Source organism: Cuculus canorus, chromosome 2 (genome assembly GCF_017976375.1).
Source record: "Cuculus canorus isolate bCucCan1 chromosome 2, bCucCan1.pri, whole genome shotgun sequence".
Lineage (NCBI taxonomy): Eukaryota > Metazoa > Chordata > Aves > Cuculiformes > Cuculidae > Cuculus > Cuculus canorus.
In genome coordinates, this window is record NC_071402.1 from 9,857,059 (window position 1) to 9,876,365 (window position 19,307).

Below are 19,307 nucleotides of genomic sequence, written 5' to 3' on the forward strand. Positions count from 1 at the left end.
TTTCAATTCTATTCCATCTTTCACACAACAGTGTGAAAGACTGTTAAATAGACAGACATTGGCTTAATGTTATTACAACATCCGTTCATTAGCTCCTTCCACAAATCTGCATGGGATGGCAGAGTGCCTTAAATAAACAGGTTGTTTCCTTTTCCCTACACACTACTTATGCTTTCTGCAGTGAATTAAGCACAAAAGCTGATAAAATCCTCACTAATCTTTTTCATTTTGAGAGCATAGCTCAACAGATTAAAGAGAAAAGGATTTTAACATATTGCAAGTAAGATCAGCTTTTACTTCTGGAGATCAAAGAGATGCTTCTTTCCAGCAAAATATTCAAGGAGCGACAACAGCCAGATTCCAGGAAAGCAATGATTTAGAAAGGAAACTTAATAGGGTCAGAGGTGGAAAAAACATAATTGTGATTTTATCTGACAGATACACCGAAGTTTCTCCAAGCAAATAGAAGATACGTCTTTTTTCTGGATTCAGATAATATGACCAGCAGAACAATTATGCCAGGTTCCAAAACATTTATATTATTTTACAGACATATACCCTTACTCTGAAATACAATAAGGGTCTGAAATACAATAAGGGTCTATGTGGCTTATTTGCGACAAATATAACAACAGGAAACTGGAATTTTCTGCTCAAGACATTGAGAGAATTACACAAAGTAGGTTTTTACCAAGGAAGGATACTTAGCAGTAAAAGCAATGGTGAATTAAGCTGTGATCTACTGGGAAAAGATTAACGTGCCAAAGGAGTTTACAGCAACCCTGGGAAACTGTAAATACGACCAGCCTCTGTTCTAGGTGCCCCTCCAGCAGCTTTGTGGCTGTTCTGGCAAGTGCAGTCTGCAGTGTCCCTAAGAAACGCAGGTAAACGCTTGTCTGGCTCAGAGCTGGCAGCATCCCAGCAGTCAGGTAGGAGGTGCTGAGCAAAGGCCCTTTGCTGCCTTCAAAGGTCTGCCTGAGAGTTCTGCCACCAATTACCGGGAGAGCTGAAGATGTTACTGCTTCCTCAGTACACAAAATGTAAGCTGAGGAACCTCAAAGCAACATCAACCCCTGGCAGAGGAAGAGGCTGATAATCTCAGAGTTGTCCCAACATTATCCAGCAGTGGTCCTGTCTCAGAGCTTACACATCCCTGCATAGTGCTGTTCTGCTCTGGCACTCTCCCATGTTTTCCAAGTAAAGGCCTGCTGGCTCCCTCCACGTTGGTTCATGAAATTCTTGCTTTGAGCAACCTAATCTAGTAGAAGGTGTCCCTGCCCACGGTAGGGAGTTTGGAACTGGATGATCTTTAAGGCTCCTTCCAACTCAAATTATTCTATGATTCTATATAAGCAGCTAAATATCATCTTTATACAGTTTTCTATGAACACATGGACATAATGGCTTGGAACATTTCAAGAGCTTTCTGGTCCCCTGAATTATCATGCACTGGCCACTGCCCAAGCAGGAATCCAATCTTCCATCTTTTTAGGAAAGCCCTTGTATTCAAATGTAGACCTCTGCTCTGCTTGTTTCCTTGAAGCTCATCACCTCAACATCCCGACATCTAGCAGAGAGAAACAGGATGCAATGAAAAAACTCTGCATGTTGCTTTCTTTCATCCTCAACGTTAAGAAGTGCATAATTACGCTACTTCTATATGGGGCAGATGTGTAGTCATATCCTGTCATTCTGGTTATTTTTGTTTCAGGTTGAGAGCACAGCTAAATAAAGTACAAACAGATATAAAATAGACTCACACAAACAAGAGCAAAGAACTTTGCTCACCTTATTTAGAAAACTCACTTCCTATTATTTCTTTTGTTTTCTCAGCCTCTTTTTAATCACAGCCATTGAGATGAGTATTGATAATAGAGAGTACCTCATCTATAAGACCCAGTCTCAAACAATGGCTGAATAAAAAATGACTACATTTAAGTTATGGATAAATTCGCAATGTATTTACATGTTTCAACAAGAATGCTTGTACTAAAAAACATGGGAAAGTAAATTAATGTGACATTGTCGACCTTTTCTTTCAACCATGAGCCTCTGCTCTTGGCTTCCAGCAAAGATAACTTATCACTGATCTTCAAAAGCAGGTTTGCAAACAGCCCCTTCCATGTTTCAGATGTGCAGCTCAAGTTATAGCTGCCTTTCTCATTGACTACTTTTTCCACTGCCAATGAAACAATACATAGTAGGGCAGAACGTCTAGTGAGCAGAGATAAAGACACTGACACAGAGTCTTCAGGCCGATAAAAATTATAGCAAGAAAGTAAAAAGATCCTCCTTGACTACTGATTTTTTGATCTTTCTCCCCAGTCTGCAACAGGGCTTTCTATATGGCTGCCCACCCAAGTAGGACCCAGGCACAGCCTGCATAAAATAATAACAGCAGCCAAGTCACCAGGGTGAGGCAAGAAATTTAGACCTATCTTTCTTTCCAAAAGCCTTTTTCTTGGGAAAGTCTTAGCTTTAAGTTTCTGAACATTTTTTTTTTTTTTTTTTTTTTTTGTTAACATACTGATTTATTCTGGAATATTTATGAAGGTGTAGGGAAACAATTTGGAAAGGGAATTAGTGTGACATGTCTAGATTTCAAAAATCAGTCGGTGGAACCAAAGAAAGTTGTTTCACTGGTTCCACATGAACATAACATATGGGTTTAAATCCCTGTTCTGCTATAGTCCTTGCTGTGGAATTCATCCTTTCAGTTCCTGGCCTCCTGTCCAATAATGACATTTCAGGAAGGAATAGTGTGAAATTAAATATATTAATGACCTGAGATTCTCAGATGTGATGGTAATGGGTTAAGTTAATGCCATAATTAGAAAGGTAGTCAACTGGGAGTGAAATGATCCTGCTGTGATTAATTGCATGACACAGACACAAGAAAAGTCCAGTCTTGGAGGTCTTTACAGAAAAATATCCCAATGGGAGAAAAAAAATGTTAATTTAAAGCATTGCTTTCTCCTCTGTAATTGCTCTTTCAGTATTTCCACACTCCACAGACCAACAAACGAGATAGATGATTTTGCTCTTGCCAAAATAACCTCTCCAAAGCTCTGACAAATTCGCACTGTGCATTCGGGCCTGCCTTTCAGGTTTCCTTAGATTAAAAAAAGAAAACTCCCAAAAGGACAAAACTGACATTTACAATAAAATGCATTTGCTACCACAGAGCCAAGTCAAAATGAGACATTATATATACTCCACTGCCCTCCACCGGAGAAATGCATTGACTAAGATGCCAAGATCACAAGAGACAAAAAGGTTTCTCTGGAGAGTCTAAACATCTGCACTGAAACAAATTCCTCTCCCTGAGGTTCCCCTGGCCCATCCTTTATTTCTCCACCTCTGTATTAATTCCTCGCTCCTCCACAGGACAACAAATTTCTGTTCCCATGGACAAGCATTTAACCCAGTGTTATGAAGTCTTCCCCAGCCCACTTCAACAACCCAAAGACAGTTGTATGTTCAGCACACGCACTGATCACTTGCTGCTTCACCTGTGCCAGCAACGCTGGCACTGCCTCAATAGTCATGTGGAACTTGCTCTTTGCATGTTGCCACTTGCCCATCTGTCCATCTATTGTCATCTCCTATATGGGAGAATCATTTTTCTACCTCACATGTATGTCTGAACTCCTCTCTTCCTTTCACGTTTATCTGATTTGCTGTTGTGTGTTTTCCTGAAGGTAGCCCTAGATACTTCTCCGAATATAGATCACAACGTAGTATCCACTGCTGCATAAGAACATGCTGATTAGACTGCAGGGACAGAATATCAGGCCTTTCCAAAGGAGAACATTTAATTCAGAACAAAAAGATTTTACTTTGTCTATTCACTAACAGCAAATATCATCATATGCAGTCACATGTGGAAACAAAAATGCAATAAGACACTGACTTGAAGCAGCACGCAGGATTGCCTGTTTCAGAAACCTACATTCTTACCTGTTATAACTATGAATGAGATCAAAAAACATCATGTCTGTAGTGTTGACAAACTTGCACTGGACAGGCAGGAATTCTCCATCCGATGAGCACTGTGGTGGGCTCTTCTCCCCAAACCCATGCAGAATGCGACGATCTCGGATCTCACAGTTCCCCGGACCTGACAGGAGGTAAAACTAGTGTATACTGGTGTTTTTAATTCTCATGAACAGCTGAGTAGCTATCACATGGTTTGGAAGGGGTTTAGATTAATTACATTGAATGTGGACACCGAGGTGCCTCGTATTCTCTTTATAATCAAAAGAAAAGGAGACTTATGTTCCTCACTTAAGGATAAACGTAGGGCTGCAGTGTCCAAGTTCCTGATCTGCCACCTTTAATTCACACCAAACTTTCCCACATGACAAACCCCACTGCTTTGTTGAGTATTACTTACACCGTGTTGGCTTTCCTCTCTGTCTGGTACCATAAATCTCCATTCCTTCTGGATCTACACACCAGCACTGACCCAGCTCCGTGTCACACTGTACTGCATCAAATGCCCCTGAATCCAGGCACTGAGGGATGTAGGAGATGCTGCTGCTGTTGATGTATCGACTCACCAAGATCGTCTGCTTTTGCAGCTGGCAAAAGGACAAGCCTGTAGCACCAGAGTAGGGCACTGTTAGAGGAAGGTACTTGTTGGGCACTGAATCATATAAGAAAACCTTTGAGTTTTGTCTGAGCTGCAAGCTCTGATTCTGCCACTCAGGTGGCATGAGGACATTGGTGGACTTGAGGTCACGAAAACTGGTACATAAAAATCTACCACAAAAGCAAATGGACTATTTTGATTTTGCATTCATGATTTACATTACTGTGACCTTCATGAATAGAAACCAACTCGGTGTATCAGATCTCCATGATCAGCTTTGAAGAAACTCCAGAACTTCCACTAGAAAACCTCAGCAAATTACAACAAATTAAAGTCTGTCAAAGTCTGGGACTAATCTATTCTTGATTTCAGTGGTTCAAAAGCAGATTAAAATGGCTCTTTACCCAATCTGAACAAAAATAGAAGCTTGCAACTTACAAGATCTAGGATATCCATTCTGTTTGCTGCCAGGAACCTCAATGCCATTCTCATCCACACACCAACAGGAAAGACCATTTCTACTGCACTGAACTGTCCTAAAGGAGATTACAAGTAACATTTTGTTAGTGTTGGAGTACTCAGACAGTGCTGGACATAAACAAAAACGCAAACAAAGTCAAACAGCTTCAAATAGTTTAACAGGGCAAATAAAGGAATCAGAAAGGCCTGTGTTTCTGATGGCTCTAACTTTATCTGATGGGAGCTCTTAATTCTAGTAATTTCCTGAAGTCTTCAGGAACTACAGATAAATGATTTGAAGTCATTCAGGGAGAAAGTAGGTTGGACAGAATCCTGATTCTCAGTATTTGAAATTTACTGTACATTTTGAGACATTTTCTAAGTCAAATCTAGAATGGTCAACGTCCCCCACTCATCAGCTTCTTGCATCTTCAGGCAATATAATTATTATTGTCTTACTATTAGTCTTAGATTAATCTCTTAACCTAGAGGTTATTTCCAGCCACAAGGAATTCATTCAGGTGAGGCTGGATTTGTGAAGCAGCTCAATGAAGTCACTTCAGTTTCCTGCACCCCTCACTCTCCTGTCCACCAATAACAAGGCTCTCCACAACTGAAGCTAAAGCTTTCATTAGTAGTGAAAGGTCTGCCACATAACAGCAGAATAATAGCAGGTATTAATTACCTGAACTGTCCATCTTCAGAGCACTGAGGAACATAGGCTTCTCCTCCTGAAAAAGCCTTCTCCCTCTGAAGTTCGCATAGGCGTAATGGTTGGGAATCTGTCTGGTACTCTGAAAGCAGAAAGAAGGTAAACGTGTAAAGACGGTTTCACCACAAGACTGTTCTATCAAAAACCTGTTAGTGCCAACGCGGCATGGCAAAAGACTCGAGTTCATGGGTCTTTCCTTGTTGTTTCTCCATTGCTCCTTCCACGCATTTCTGCATAGGACAGCACAGGGAAGTAGAGAACAAACTTGCTGAGCTGCCAGTGGCAGGATAAGAACATGACTGAGATGGCCATGAACCATTTTCCCAGGCCCATATTTAATTAGTTTCAGCTCTGCTCTGTGCTAGTACAGCTATTGCTTTCTGGTACCTGAGTCAGTTTGCATACTCGGAGTTAGTTGTGGCTGTCACCACAAAACAGCCCTTTGCCATAACATTAATCGTAACGTTATTAATGTTACTGAGAATCTATTCTTTGTTGAAGACAAATCCCTCACTGTTCCACCAAAAGGAGAGGTATTTCTCACTCTTGTGAAAGACCTAAAAAAGAATCAATGTCTAGTAGTTAGCAAACTCATTCATATTAGGAGCACTTTACAGTTTTTACCAGGGCAAATGATTAACTACTGAAGCCATCTAGCAAGAAAACAGGTTGATTCTTCAGTCCATAATGCATCTAAATCCACATTTGGATGCTGTTTAATACGAATGAAGAAATTTATTAGGTTCTTTTTTACAGAACAGCTTAGTTGATCTGACACTTCTCCCATCATCAAAATTCAATGAATATCATGCTCTTAATTCCATTGATTAGTTTTATAAAAATGCAGCTAACAAAACCCCAGCTACAGAGATTTGGACTAAAGGTTTACTTAGTCCAGTATTTGGTCTGAGTGTGACTACACATGCTAGGGCAAATACATCATAAGCATTCTGATTACTTCTCAGACTCCAATAATTTGCAGCTCAGAAGCTTCTTTAATCACAGATTATTTCTGTACTCTTAAGATCTCTCAATCACTTCTGTTTCTGTGAGTATTTACTGTGTCCCCTTAAGTCCACGTGAAATTTTTCATAAGACCGTAAAGCTATCACCTATAGACATCCACACGTAGGCAGACTTCACCATTTTAATCTCAAACATGACTCAGCCAGTTGCTCTGGGATGTGTGGAGATCCCTGTGTACAGTGCTAGCAGAGGTCTTCTAAGACATCTGAGTTGAGATGAGTGATTCAAATTGTTTGTTGTGCAGGACTATCAAATTCAGACGAAGGAACTAGGGACAGTACTCAGATCTTCCAGTTTCTTAAAGCTTCAAGCCTAAATTATATGACGGCACACGCAAGTAGAAGTTGCAAGACCCTTACATCCCTGCACCATCACCTTTTCTTACCCCAGCTCCTTCTTTAGCCCATACTGCTCTTCCAGAAATTTTTTTATTTCTTCCGAAATTCCAGGCTCACTGAACTCAGATGAACCTGACCATTAAAGATCTTATAGGTCAGAATTTAACCTGGAGCTCAAACTCAGTTTGCACAGCACTCAGCTAGCTAAGTTTGCAAGATTTCACTGTGCAAGATCCAAGATCATTATAGACTTAGTCGGAATAATACACGGAGCAGCACTAAGATCACAGGAGCACAGCCACTACTGGACACAGGCAAAGGAAAAGAACAAGCATACTTACCAAATATATTGGCTGTTGTTACGCTAATAAAGCAGCAAAGAAGTGTGCAGAATGGGATGGAGCCCATCTTGCGATAGGAGAGCTCCATCCCCTTTTGTCAGGGAGGCAGCCCTGCACTCCTCATGGAACCTTCACCTGCCTTTTTATAGCAACCATCATGCAGGAGGCTTCACTTATGTGCTGGTAGACTGGCCACAAAATTGGGAGAGTGACGTATACGATGCTTCTGAGAAAACCACAAAAGGCTCAGTCACCTGGAACAGCCACTGTGGTTCTCATCCCTGCTCCAGGGAGCACAACTGAGCCCGGTCATCAGAGAGAACAAGCAGCAGAAGGTGTAGGAGTGGCACGGGGGGACTTAGTTATATCAACAGGCAAATAGAGCATTTTGCCTTGACCCTAGCCCAGAGTTCAGGCTCTCACGTGCACTATGCCACAACCAGATTTTGTGCTCTGTACTAGAAGTCTGTGTCCAGAGAGCCCAGCCTGCTGAGGAGACAGGCATGGGTTAGGCCTCCAAGCGCTGCCAGCACTGGGAGTAAATAAATTCATAACATGGTTATTTATTAAGTGAAAAATAGGATGGATGCAGCTCCACTGAATAGGAAGGGAACTGAAGGTCAGAGTTAATTGCATTTGGCCTTTTGGGTTTAATCCCACCTGCACCATCCACTTTAATGCAGCCAAGTACCTGAGAGGAAGCTGCTTACCTTCTTGGGCTCCATCCTCCAGGTATGCCATCACTAACAATTAAGTCAAGCTTGATAAGTCAAGCTCTTTTGTACTAATTATATGCAAGATTCTAGACCTAAAACATATCAGAAATCCAATTTCCTTGGTTCCAGAGTATCATTTCTTACATGTCTACCTCTTATGACTGCCAGTTAGCAATTGCTTGCACCAGGAATTACGAGAACTCACCCTGTGCAAAGGTAGTTGGACAAAACCCATCTACAAGAAGGACTGCAGGGAGGATCCGGGAAACTACAGGTCTGTCAGTCTGACCTCAGTGCTGAGGAAAGTCACAGAACAGGTGATCTTGAGTGCTATCATGAAGCACATGCAAGAGAACCGGGTGATCAGGCCCAGTCAACATGGGTTTACAAAAGGCAGGTCTTGCCAAACTAACCTGATCACCTTCTATGACAAAGTGACTCGACTACTGGATGGGGGAAAGGCTGTGGATGTAATCTCCTTGGACTTCAGTAAAGCCTTTGACGCAGTTTCTCACAGCATTCTGCTTCAGAAACTGTCAGCCTCTGGCCTGGACAGGTACACACTCTCCTGGGTTGAAAACTGGTTGGATGGCCGGGCCCAGAGTGTGGTGGTCAATGGAGTTAACTCCAGCTGGAGGCCAATTACAAGTGGAGTTCCCCAGGGCTCAGTACTGGGTCCAGCTCTGTTCAATGTCTTTATCAATGACCTGGATGAAGGCACTGAGTGCACCCTCAGCAAGTTTGCAGATGACACTATGACACTAAGCTGGGTGGAAGTGTGGATCTGACGGAGGGTAGGGAGGCTCTGCAAAGGGATCTTAACAGGCTCTTCTCCCAAGTGACAGAGGACAGGACAAGAGGGAATGGCATCAAGCTCCACCAGGGGAGATTCAGGCTGGATATCAGAAAAAAATTCTTCATGGAAAGAGTCATCAGCCACTGGAACAGGCTGCCCAGGGAGGTGGTTGAGTCACCTTCCCTGGAGGTGTTTAAGGAACGGGTTGATGAAGTGCTTAGGGACATGGTTTAAGGGAGTGTTAGGAATGGTTGGACTCGATGATCCAGTGGGTCCCTTCCAACCTGGTGATTCTATGATTCTATGAAATGGGTCCACAATAATAAGCTAAATAATAACAGAAGCACACATTTGAGGCTAGACTTAGGTTGATTTCAAGCAAAAGTGACGGCAGCACTTGTTTGTGATTCATGAGTATTAGACACTCTAAAAACAACTCCACTGATACTCTCTTACAGACCAAGATTGCACCTACAGTGATCCAAGCATCATTCTGTGTGGGTTATAGACCACTGCAGTGCTATAATGTTTGATATATACTGTAAAAGTGATTTCAAACAGCAGCACCAGTTTGCTTTAGCATGACTAACCTTTTAAAATCCAAATATAATCCCATTTATTTTAACTTTCAATCACTACTCTGTACTTGAAGCATTTGTAGGGAAACGTATATGCAGAGCAACTAAACAGACAATAGTGAGTGTGAGCACTAGGGTGGCTGAATCAGAAAAGATGAAAACATTGACCATCACACATTTCTCACGCAAGCGTACTTCAAGAGTCTCATATTTGTATCTGGTCCTCATTGCAGTTGGGCAGTTAAAGTAGGGCAACAACCCAGTCCAGTGCTACAGGCTCTCCAGGGGCAGCAGGGCCAGTTCTTGCAGGCACAATGATGTATCCAAGCCACTGAAAAACACAGCCAGAGTGCGTTGGGGGGTGCATGCAATATTGATGTATTCCAGTTTTCTGAAGTTAGTAAAACAATTGTCATTTAGGTTCCTTGCACAGCAAGCTCATCAAGGGAGGCATTCAATTCCTCCTTTATTGTTTGCTATCAAAGGCCATTACTAGCTGACAACAAAGTACAGCAGACAGGAAACCAAGGTGGTATTAAAGTGCATTACTAACAGAAAGAAGCACGAATCTGCAATATCTACATAGTGTCAATTCCCAAGATTATTTTTATTCCCTTCAGAAGCACTCAGAAAACCATCTGAATTATGCAAGTTGGGAAGATCAGCCAAGTCTTAAGAGTCTCTTGAAAAACAAAGTGAGAAAGTGAGTTTTAGCAATTGGCATCCCTTAAACCACTTCTAGATGTGCGTCAAACCAAGATGGGTATCTCAGTACACGCAAGTTCAGTGGGATGCAATAGCCCGTGGATTAAAATAACCCATAGTTTACAGAGCAGTATGCACAATTCACATTCTTCCAAGAAAAAATGCACTTGTCATCTATGGCTGGTCAAACATAAATTAAGAAAAGCCTCACTGCATAACCAGTGAAGGGACAATTGAATTGACCTCTATTTTTAGGACCTTGGAAAACATTGAGGATTATCTTAAATTAGCTCACCAATGAAGGGGAGAAAAGGAGTAAGTGGAACGGGTCCTGTGGCCAATACGGCCTTAAAACTAATAGGACTTCAAACTCATTGCTCTAGTGCTGGAAATGAGGGTTTCATTTGTCGGGCACTGACAAAAAGCTACTCAATCTAGACTATAATTGCTGAAGGGAAAGAAAACCATCTGTGTGATTAAACACTGAAATCATAGCCTCAAGGGAGAAGCAGACCATTTATTAATTGTTCCAGTTTTGCATACATTTTCTTAGCAGAAAAGACAGTTTGTGCAATTTTTACATATTGAAAAGCCCAAAGGTAAATGATTCCTATATATGAACAAATATCAACATCTATGTCCACAGAAAAGTTGCTCTCACCCAAATAAAACTTGAGCCTGAGAAGTCAACCTTAGTTTAGGAAACAAACTTAATAAGGAAGCCTCCTGGATGAGGTAGTGAATTTGAAACAACCAATTCATGAACTAAAAAAGTTATCAAATTATGCCTATATCAATTAGTTCATTTATTTTTAAATCATGAACTACTACTCCGGGTTAAATAAATCACCAATATTGGACAACCCTCTGCCATGTTTCAAGAAAAAAATCAGGTAAAACCAGACTCACACCATTTGTTAGCAACTTATTACACTTACAGATAGAGGAGAACCACGTTTTACAATTAGGACATTTCTTTCCAAGAATGAGACATTCATTTCAATCTTCGTCACATGATTTTGGCATAGACAACTATAGCAAGACTTTGTGAAGCACTTCTCTCAATGATTAAGTTTTAAGAAGTCCTCATGAAATGCAAATCTAAAAGGTAATAAGGAAAAAAGCATAGCCACACCAATACAAGTTTCAGTCACTTCATACGTGATACATTCTTCAGATTGAAAGAATGATGAGGGGCATTCCAGTAACTTCTATACTACACTTGGTTAGATCAGAAAAGTGGGCAGAGAGCTTCTCAGGTTTTTGGTACTATAATTTGCCAGCTGGCTATAGAAAAATTATAATTTACCACCAAAATGCCTTTGGTAAAAAAAGACCTAAGGAAGTCCATGTAAGAACATTTGAATTTGCCTTCGTCACTACAGAAATGAACCATTTTTAGGACAGGTAAATTTGATTTCTCTTTACTTATCGATTGGACATAACATAGTTCTCCTCTATCTAATAGTACCATAGTGCTGCAAGGTAAAAAAATATTTATTTTATTCTCACGACATCTTGGATGGAGATTGTGTTGAAACCCCAAGTAGAAGCAGTTCTACCACCCGCAGTGTCACGAAAGATAAGATTTACATACTGAATCAAGTCAGGGTTTGACCAAAGTAAGCTAATGAGAAAAGGCACTGCCAGTCACGCAAGGACAGTGACAGGGCACCAAATTTGTGGTGTTGGTAGGATAAAACTACTTTTGTTCCTTTTCATAATGCAGTACTTCACCTTCTCTGATCTGAAGGCAACAGCGTACAGGCAGTGGAGTCAGAAAGGAAGTTCAAGAACAAACGCAGCTCCTTCTGCCACACAACAAAGCTGTGGAATTCAGTATTCCACCTGCTTTTGCAGAGAGAAATGACTGAAAAACAGATAGATCAAACTCATGGAGCACTGATCTGTCAGTGATTGATAAAACTGATGGTTTTCATGAAGATTTGGTAAAGGAAACCTCACTTTACCAGCACTGAAGGATACATTAAGCATAAGACCAATTTGTGCAGATCACTTATAGTCATTATGTTTCTACAAATGCTATACCATATTTCTGCTGAAGATAAGACACTGGACTGGCTAGAGGTTTGGTCTGAATCAGGAAACTTCTTCTTTAATAAGTCTGCTAATTACAATAAGTGTTTCAGTGTATTATTCACTCCAAGATCTCAATTTGACCTTTTATCTTAAGTTTGAAAAAGCTTTGAGACTGTACCTTCAATAATGATTAAAATGTTTAGAATTAAAATTCTGTAATTGCTTGCATGTTTAAGATCATGTTTATTTTGGCTGCGAAGAACATAATATTTCTCTGTTAGTAACTCATTTAGATTCTGTCTGATTTAATACACTTGCCACTTACCATTTGAACCCTGTTCCACAGTACATCTAGGATAGAAACTTTCTTAGCATTGTTTGCTTTTTTCCTACTATAAAAGTGTCCTGGACAATCGCTTATAGGCAATACTAAAATATAAAAAATCACTAAAAGCCAATTGAAGTTATTTTGTAATGAGGATTGTACAAAGGCAGAAAACTAGAAACACCCTTAGAAGGCAGATGTGCCCACAAGATGAGATGCAGACACTGTGATGTGCTGTTGAAAGACATTGCCTTCCAGGAATGGACTGCACTGCAAAACTCAAACCCTGAAACTGTTGAAACGCCAAAGCAGTTAAGGAATAGAAAAATTTTCCAATTACTTTGCCACACAGTAAGTAATCCAATACTGTAAATAATCTACTGAGTGCATAATTTGCCTACAGGCTAAAATACAATGGAGGATTCCCTAAAGCTTTGCAATGTGTACAAATAAGTGAGTATCAATTACTGTATACTAGAGGCTAAAAATGCAACTGAAGATTTCCTAAAGCTTTAGAATGTATACAAGCACTCGCTAGTTCACCAAAGCAAAAGTCCACTAAATAGGAGCCCAGGCACATAACAATCTCAACAGACCTTTATTTTGTGTATTAGAATGCAGTCAACATTATTGCTATTATAAAAAACAATTCACAAAAGAAAGTATTTCGCTTCTCTTATAGAAGATTTAATAATAGCGCACTGCTACCTCTCTCAGAGCACATAGTGACAATACACTGGCGCACAGGCGACAGCTGAACGGAGGCAGCTCTGTCCAGTTCTACAGAAAGGTAGGCTGCTGTTTGAGGCAAACAGTAATTGAACCAGCTTTAGTTATTCAATTCATAGAATAAGGCTGGCTTATCTTCTGTTTGCACACCGGCCCAGTGTGTATGGAAAGGAAAACTCACTAAATGACTTTTCACACTAGTCCGTTTCCTATATGCAGCCTCCAGTGTTTTATTTGACTTGTTCAGGCTGGTGCAGAATGGCAGCCAAATGCACCATCTGCTCTCTGTGCAGTGTATTTTCACCATCATTACACGCTTGACACTGTTCTCCGTATATAAACAGATATACACATAGTGTATAATAGTTATTGCTAAAGACAGGCCCCCACACCCTGTGCCCAGGACATAACACAGTATAATAAAAACCATTACTGAAGTATTTCAAGCATCCTCTGTAAAATCATCACCTAAAGCCATATGGACTCAGTACAACAGAGAAAAAAAAAGCATCAAATAATAAAATGTGAGGATATCAACTGGCATGTTAAAAGTGATTAAGCCTCTGACTTTAATAGAACTCCAGAATTGAGATGCATGTACCACAACCTTTCTAAGCCACAGAGAGAAAATCTATGGTTCCAGACTTCTAAACCAACATGGCAAAGATGAGTATCACTTGCAAATTGATGGCACAACTGCATGCACCTTTACACATAGGCACCTGCATATAACAACACAAGGCAGTCAAGATGGCCTGATTGCACTCGTGCGTTATGAGTCTCCTGTTGGCAGAGTTCTTCCCACCCCCTGTTTCTGTTACTAATTTTTACATCAAGCTCCAGTTCAGGATCCATTTTGCATCTTTTAAGGTTTCAGCCAAGAAAAATAGTCGCAGTTTCCCTTCAAATACAAAGCAAAAAATATTCTAGTTTGCAAGTATCAAAATAGTTCTAAATTTTTTACTGTGATGTTTAAGCACCTCCTTACAAATCCCAGCCTTCACCCTGATAAGGAGTTCTGGAGCTTAATAATGCCAGAGAGGTTTTGCAGCAATACTCACTCTAGTCTCATCAAGTCAGAAGTCAGATGGGTGTACAAAGAGATCCTCATTTGCACAAGACCAGAACAGTCTTACTGAGGGAAGGCAGCAAAAACCACCTCAACATTTTGATGACAATACACACAATCCCAACTGTACACAGCTCATAGAACACACTGGAGGCAGAGGACAGAAGGGCAGAGGATGCTTTTCCCTTCCCTATGACTGCTTTCCACAGCAGCCAGATAGAACTGGGCACCAGAATGGAGGAGTGAAACCCTCTGGGCATCACAGAAGATGACAAAATGCAGAAAGTTGAGAAAGAGAAACAGATCCAAGCTGCAGAACAAACATATAAGAACACATAGAAGCCTAGAGGCAAAATTGAGACAGGTGGTTGTCAGCCATACAAGAGGACTGCATCCGTGGAAGAACAGTTTCAGCTGTCACCCAGCAAATATATGAAATCTATCACAAGATTGCAACCCACGTTCTTTAATTATCTTAAAGAGGACAACAGGCTTCTACCACTGTAAATTACTCCACATCTGAACAAAGATTCACGCATCTAAGGCCAGAATATCCACAATACCAGCACTTATCAATCCTATTCAAGGGTTAGCAGGAAGCATCTTCCAGCCCATTCCCTACCACATAACTTGAAGTACCTCTGTTTTGTAACTGAAACACAGACAGCCCCATCATGCGATATCTGATCATGTCACCAAGACTGTATTTAATTTATGACTGCAATACTGGTGTTCCACTGCTATCACCTCAACTAAACATGCGGAAATCCTGATGTAGATGTCTACTGTATGATTATGGGAAAGAGACGGCTTTGAAGTGATTCACCCTGATACCTCCATGAAAAAAACTTAATCCTCAGATCAAAAGCTGGGCTTTTAAAGGCTCTCCAAGTTTACCATTTAGTCCTGTGAAATCACAAGAGGCTTCTGTACAGTAGCATCTCCATTTTATTGCTACTGAGAACTTATACCAAGTTAAAAGAAGGCTGCAAATTTAAGAATTTTACCTTTCTGTGTACATGTATCAAAACCAGTCCTTACATCACCATACGCTATTTCCTACTTAAAGAGGGTCTGCCTCCTCCATCATACAGAACAAGTAATGGCAATTCACACCCCAGTAAATGACACTGCAAATAGGCTGTGTGTAGGTCCCTGGCTTCTTTACAGAGGAAGCAGGAAGACAGATGGAAAACAATGCCTACAGGAAAAAGATCCTCTCGATAAGGCCAGCTAGAAGAAATACTGCTACGAGCCAGATCATAGTGGGTTCAAGTGGCAGACGAGCAAAGCGATCAACTGTAGGCTACATTTTGTGCAAAACACTTAGCGTTTTTATGGCACTTGACCTATAAGTGTTAAGAGAAAACTTCAAAAGCACCCCAAACCTTTCAATACTTGAGAAACTGGGGCCAAAACTAATGTTCACATGTTACAGACTAACGTCACGATTTGAGAAAGCAAACTCAGAAGTCTGTGAAGCATTCAAGCAATACACAACGTATCACGGTACTGTCCCTAAGGACACTCGGATAGTATTTCTTAGATTTGAATGCTTGCAGGAATTTTTATAATACATGACTATATAGGAAATGAAAATAAAAAATACTGAACAGATTATTTGTTTTTCAAGCACAGTCTGTCCTGAATAAGGCAGCATCCTGAGGAATAAAATTACATACTCGTGTAAATTTAGAGACCATTACATATACAAACAGAAGACAGAAGTTAAAGCTGCAACAGTAACTTTAACTTTAACCTTATGATTTCTTTTTCAGGATACCAACCCTCCATCTCTGCACTAACAATCAAACCTCCATTCTCCCATCCATAACCTCCTGGACCACCTCTACCTTCAGTAACATTTACAATTATATTACATCACACACATGCACACACATTGCATAAAATTGCTACAGTGTATGCTGTATAAATTATGTAAATACACTCCACTTTGAAATAAAGTAATTCATCTGTATTTACACTTCTCTTATACAGTACACACAGTACTACATTCAAGGATATGCAGCAAATGTGTAAGATATTAACAAGTCTCACATATCCAAAAAGCAAGTCACTCAATTATTCATATTGTTTGAAGCAGTTATTTAAGCATCCAAGTACATAACAGAGTATTTTATTCATTAACAGTTGCTATAAAAATGTCAACAACTCCTCAGCTCTTCTGTTCTTTCTGCATTATGAAGTTGCCAATCATGATTCCATAATTAACTTCCATGTCACCACGTAGCTCTGTAATGTCTCCTAGAAGTATGACGTGGCGAGACTTTTTAAATAGCAACCACTCTGTAACAGGGGTTTACACATTGCTTTGGACATCAAGAGTGACAACTCACTTCAGACATGATAGACAGAAGGGAAATGTCAGGGTTGGTTTATTTTAGCAGTGAACCAGCCATGCTGCTCTCTCTCAATAATGGTTTTATCATGAAAGTTCAATGCACTGGTTGCAAAGTCTTTCCCAGATAATCCATCTTTGGCACATTTTTCAATTTTATGCATCCTCAAAAGGCATTCCAAGAGTTTTTGATTTTTGATAGTCTGTACATTATATCAATCACTTCTTTTTTACATCTGTATGTAGATCAGGAAGAAAAGTGGAAAACGTAGAGTATGCAGAATAGTTTTAATAAACAGTTTTACATACAGTACCTTACATATAGAACAGTGTGTTTGCAAATTTAAATAATTTTTGAATGTACAGTGGCTTGTACTCTTATCAAAAGGTAAATTCAAGTTTACTGTCTATCGGTTCTAAAATGCATTTATACAGATAACTAGAACTGATAAACAGACATGAGGCATAAAATGTTCAAGTATCTTAATGTCATCAGTTAAATAGCCTCCTTTTAACAGTCATATTTTACAAATTTCAAAACCTGTACATACATTATTTTCAATCTTAGAAACTGCTTGTTAAAAGGTAACATTTCATGTTAACCACCAGTTCTTATAGTCTATTGTAATAAAACTAGACGTGTAGATATAAAGGTATATAGTATGCATATATGTACATGTGTAACTATACACATATACATACAAATATGTACGTAGCACTGGGTACAGCGGCAACTTAAAAGCACAGGGAAAATCCTGGGCTAAAAATCCAGCAAGAGCTAACAGAGCAAGTAGGTTGCCTTTGGTTTCATGATGTCTCATTCACTGAAGCTGAAAGATTTTATAAAAACATCTTGGATAAAGTATCTTGTGATATTTATTCTAGTGGTTTAGGCTATTCACAGCCACAGACGGTTTTGCTGCTCTTACCATTCCTCATCCCAGTTGAGGACAGTAACGCCTCAGAGGGCCAACACCAGAAAAGCGCTACCCAGGACAAAAATTGTACCTTGAATCCTGAATACTGCAATAGAAAATAAAAAAAAAAAATACAAACTAGATACAATTTTGGATTGATTGCTGGCACCGAGTAGGACTGTGGAAGAAATCTTCATGAAAGTCACAATTTAACTCTCATCCCAGTGGTTTTAGTATTATTTGGCACATCTGACCACTATTTTGCCACTTGTTTTAAAGGAGCCTAAGGGTGCTGTAATAAGGATTTCTATTTTAAAAAATACTTTAAAAAGGAGACCATGATAAGTAATTTCTTTCAAAAATCAAAGCTAGCATGTCCATTCTTCTGAACATTCATGAGAGAAGGAAATAATCTAAAAAAACTTTCCTTGTAGAGAGGATACAGATCTCTGTGTCTAACTTTCACTAGCAAGGTAAAGAGAATTCATTAAAAATCAGTTCAAGAATTCTTGTCAGTGGAATTCTGCGAATTTAGATGTTTTTGCCAAAGGTTTCAAAATCCTAGCGTTGATCTTTGCAGGGTTTGTGTTTGTTCAGCATTCATATATATGGGGAGTTTCTTTTTTAGCACATTAACATCATAAAATCATTTCTCATTATGTAACATAATACATTTTGAAGCTTGGACATCGAATATTCAGATTTTAAACATAACATTCCTTACTCTAGGTTTACTCTCCTCTCTCTAAAGCTTCAGCTATTAATGAAATCGGCAAAGAACCAGTTAAGTGCTCAGCTTTTTGCTGTCTTCCTGTCAGTCTTGCGGCTAGTAAGTAAATTCACTGTCAAAACCCTATTTTTATTTCTTTATTCTTCCTTTTGTCATACAGAGCAAAGTGTTGCTATTTGCTGTACTTTCCCCATGTCAATTAAGAGCTGTTTGATACGTCGCTTGAGCTGAGGCAATCTTGCCAGAGGATCTGGTGGTTCAAGTTCTCCAGTGAAATCAAGCCAGCTTTCCAAAACTACAGGAAGGAAAAGAAGCTGATTAGAATAAGTCTTTGAGAAACAGTTTTCATAAGAAATTAAACCTTTTCTTTCTTATTCTGTCTATTTTAAGAAGGGAAAATACACTGAGGTTGTGATTTTTATTTAAAAGAAGAAATATTTATTGGGGAAACACAAACTAATTCTGTGTTTCACTCAAACAACCCAAATTAATCTTCCAATTTGACTGTACTAGAAAAACGTACTTAGGAACACATTTTAACCTCAGACAACAATTTACCATCTACATGCACAAAAGAAACCTCAGATCAAGGCCTTCTAGTTATAACAGATCTGCAACAAAAAATGCAGGGCTTGCTTCTGTCACTTTAACAGGCTCCTGTTGACAAGGTCCAGATTACAAAATGGTTTTCCAATCTTCAACAAATATTTTTCAAGGAATTTCTACGCTTGTAGAGATAGAGAAGGGAAAAGGTCAACCCTGTTAAGCTTAGAAATACTGCCTCGTATAAGCAGGAATACTGAAAGTAAAACTGCAAACAGTAATAAGACAACTTTATTTGTCAAAAGATAACTCCCATGACTAGAATGCAAT

The 19,307-nt window shown here is 39.6% G+C and overlaps 2 protein-coding genes across 8 annotated transcripts in view; both read right to left on the reverse strand.

Annotated features, from left to right (window-relative positions):
* The window catches only part of TG (thyroglobulin), a 156,279-nt gene extending 148,742 nt beyond the window's left edge, over window positions 1–7,537 (reverse strand). Inside the window, exons 1-5 of the mRNA XM_054060798.1 lie at window positions 7,471–7,537; window positions 5,739–5,847; window positions 5,033–5,130; window positions 4,397–4,600; window positions 3,961–4,120 (exon numbers count right to left, since the gene is read on the reverse strand). Of these exons, the coding sequence (XP_053916773.1) occupies window positions 3,961–4,120; window positions 4,397–4,600; window positions 5,033–5,130; window positions 5,739–5,847; window positions 7,471–7,537 (638 nt within the window). The remainder of the gene's footprint in view (window positions 1–3,960; window positions 4,121–4,396; window positions 4,601–5,032; window positions 5,131–5,738; window positions 5,848–7,470) is intronic.
* A 3,236-nt stretch (window positions 7,538–10,773) lies between these two features.
* The window catches only part of PHF20L1 (PHD finger protein 20 like 1), a 59,061-nt gene continuing 50,527 nt past the window's right edge, over window positions 10,774–19,307 (reverse strand). For all 7 annotated transcript variants that reach the window (XM_054057143.1, XM_054057142.1, XM_054057148.1 and 4 more), the window contains one exon: window positions 10,774–18,729. In XM_054057143.1, coding sequence (XP_053913118.1) covers window positions 18,587–18,729 — 143 coding nt within the window. In that variant the 3' untranslated portion in view covers window positions 10,774–18,586. The remainder of the gene's footprint in view (window positions 18,730–19,307) is intronic.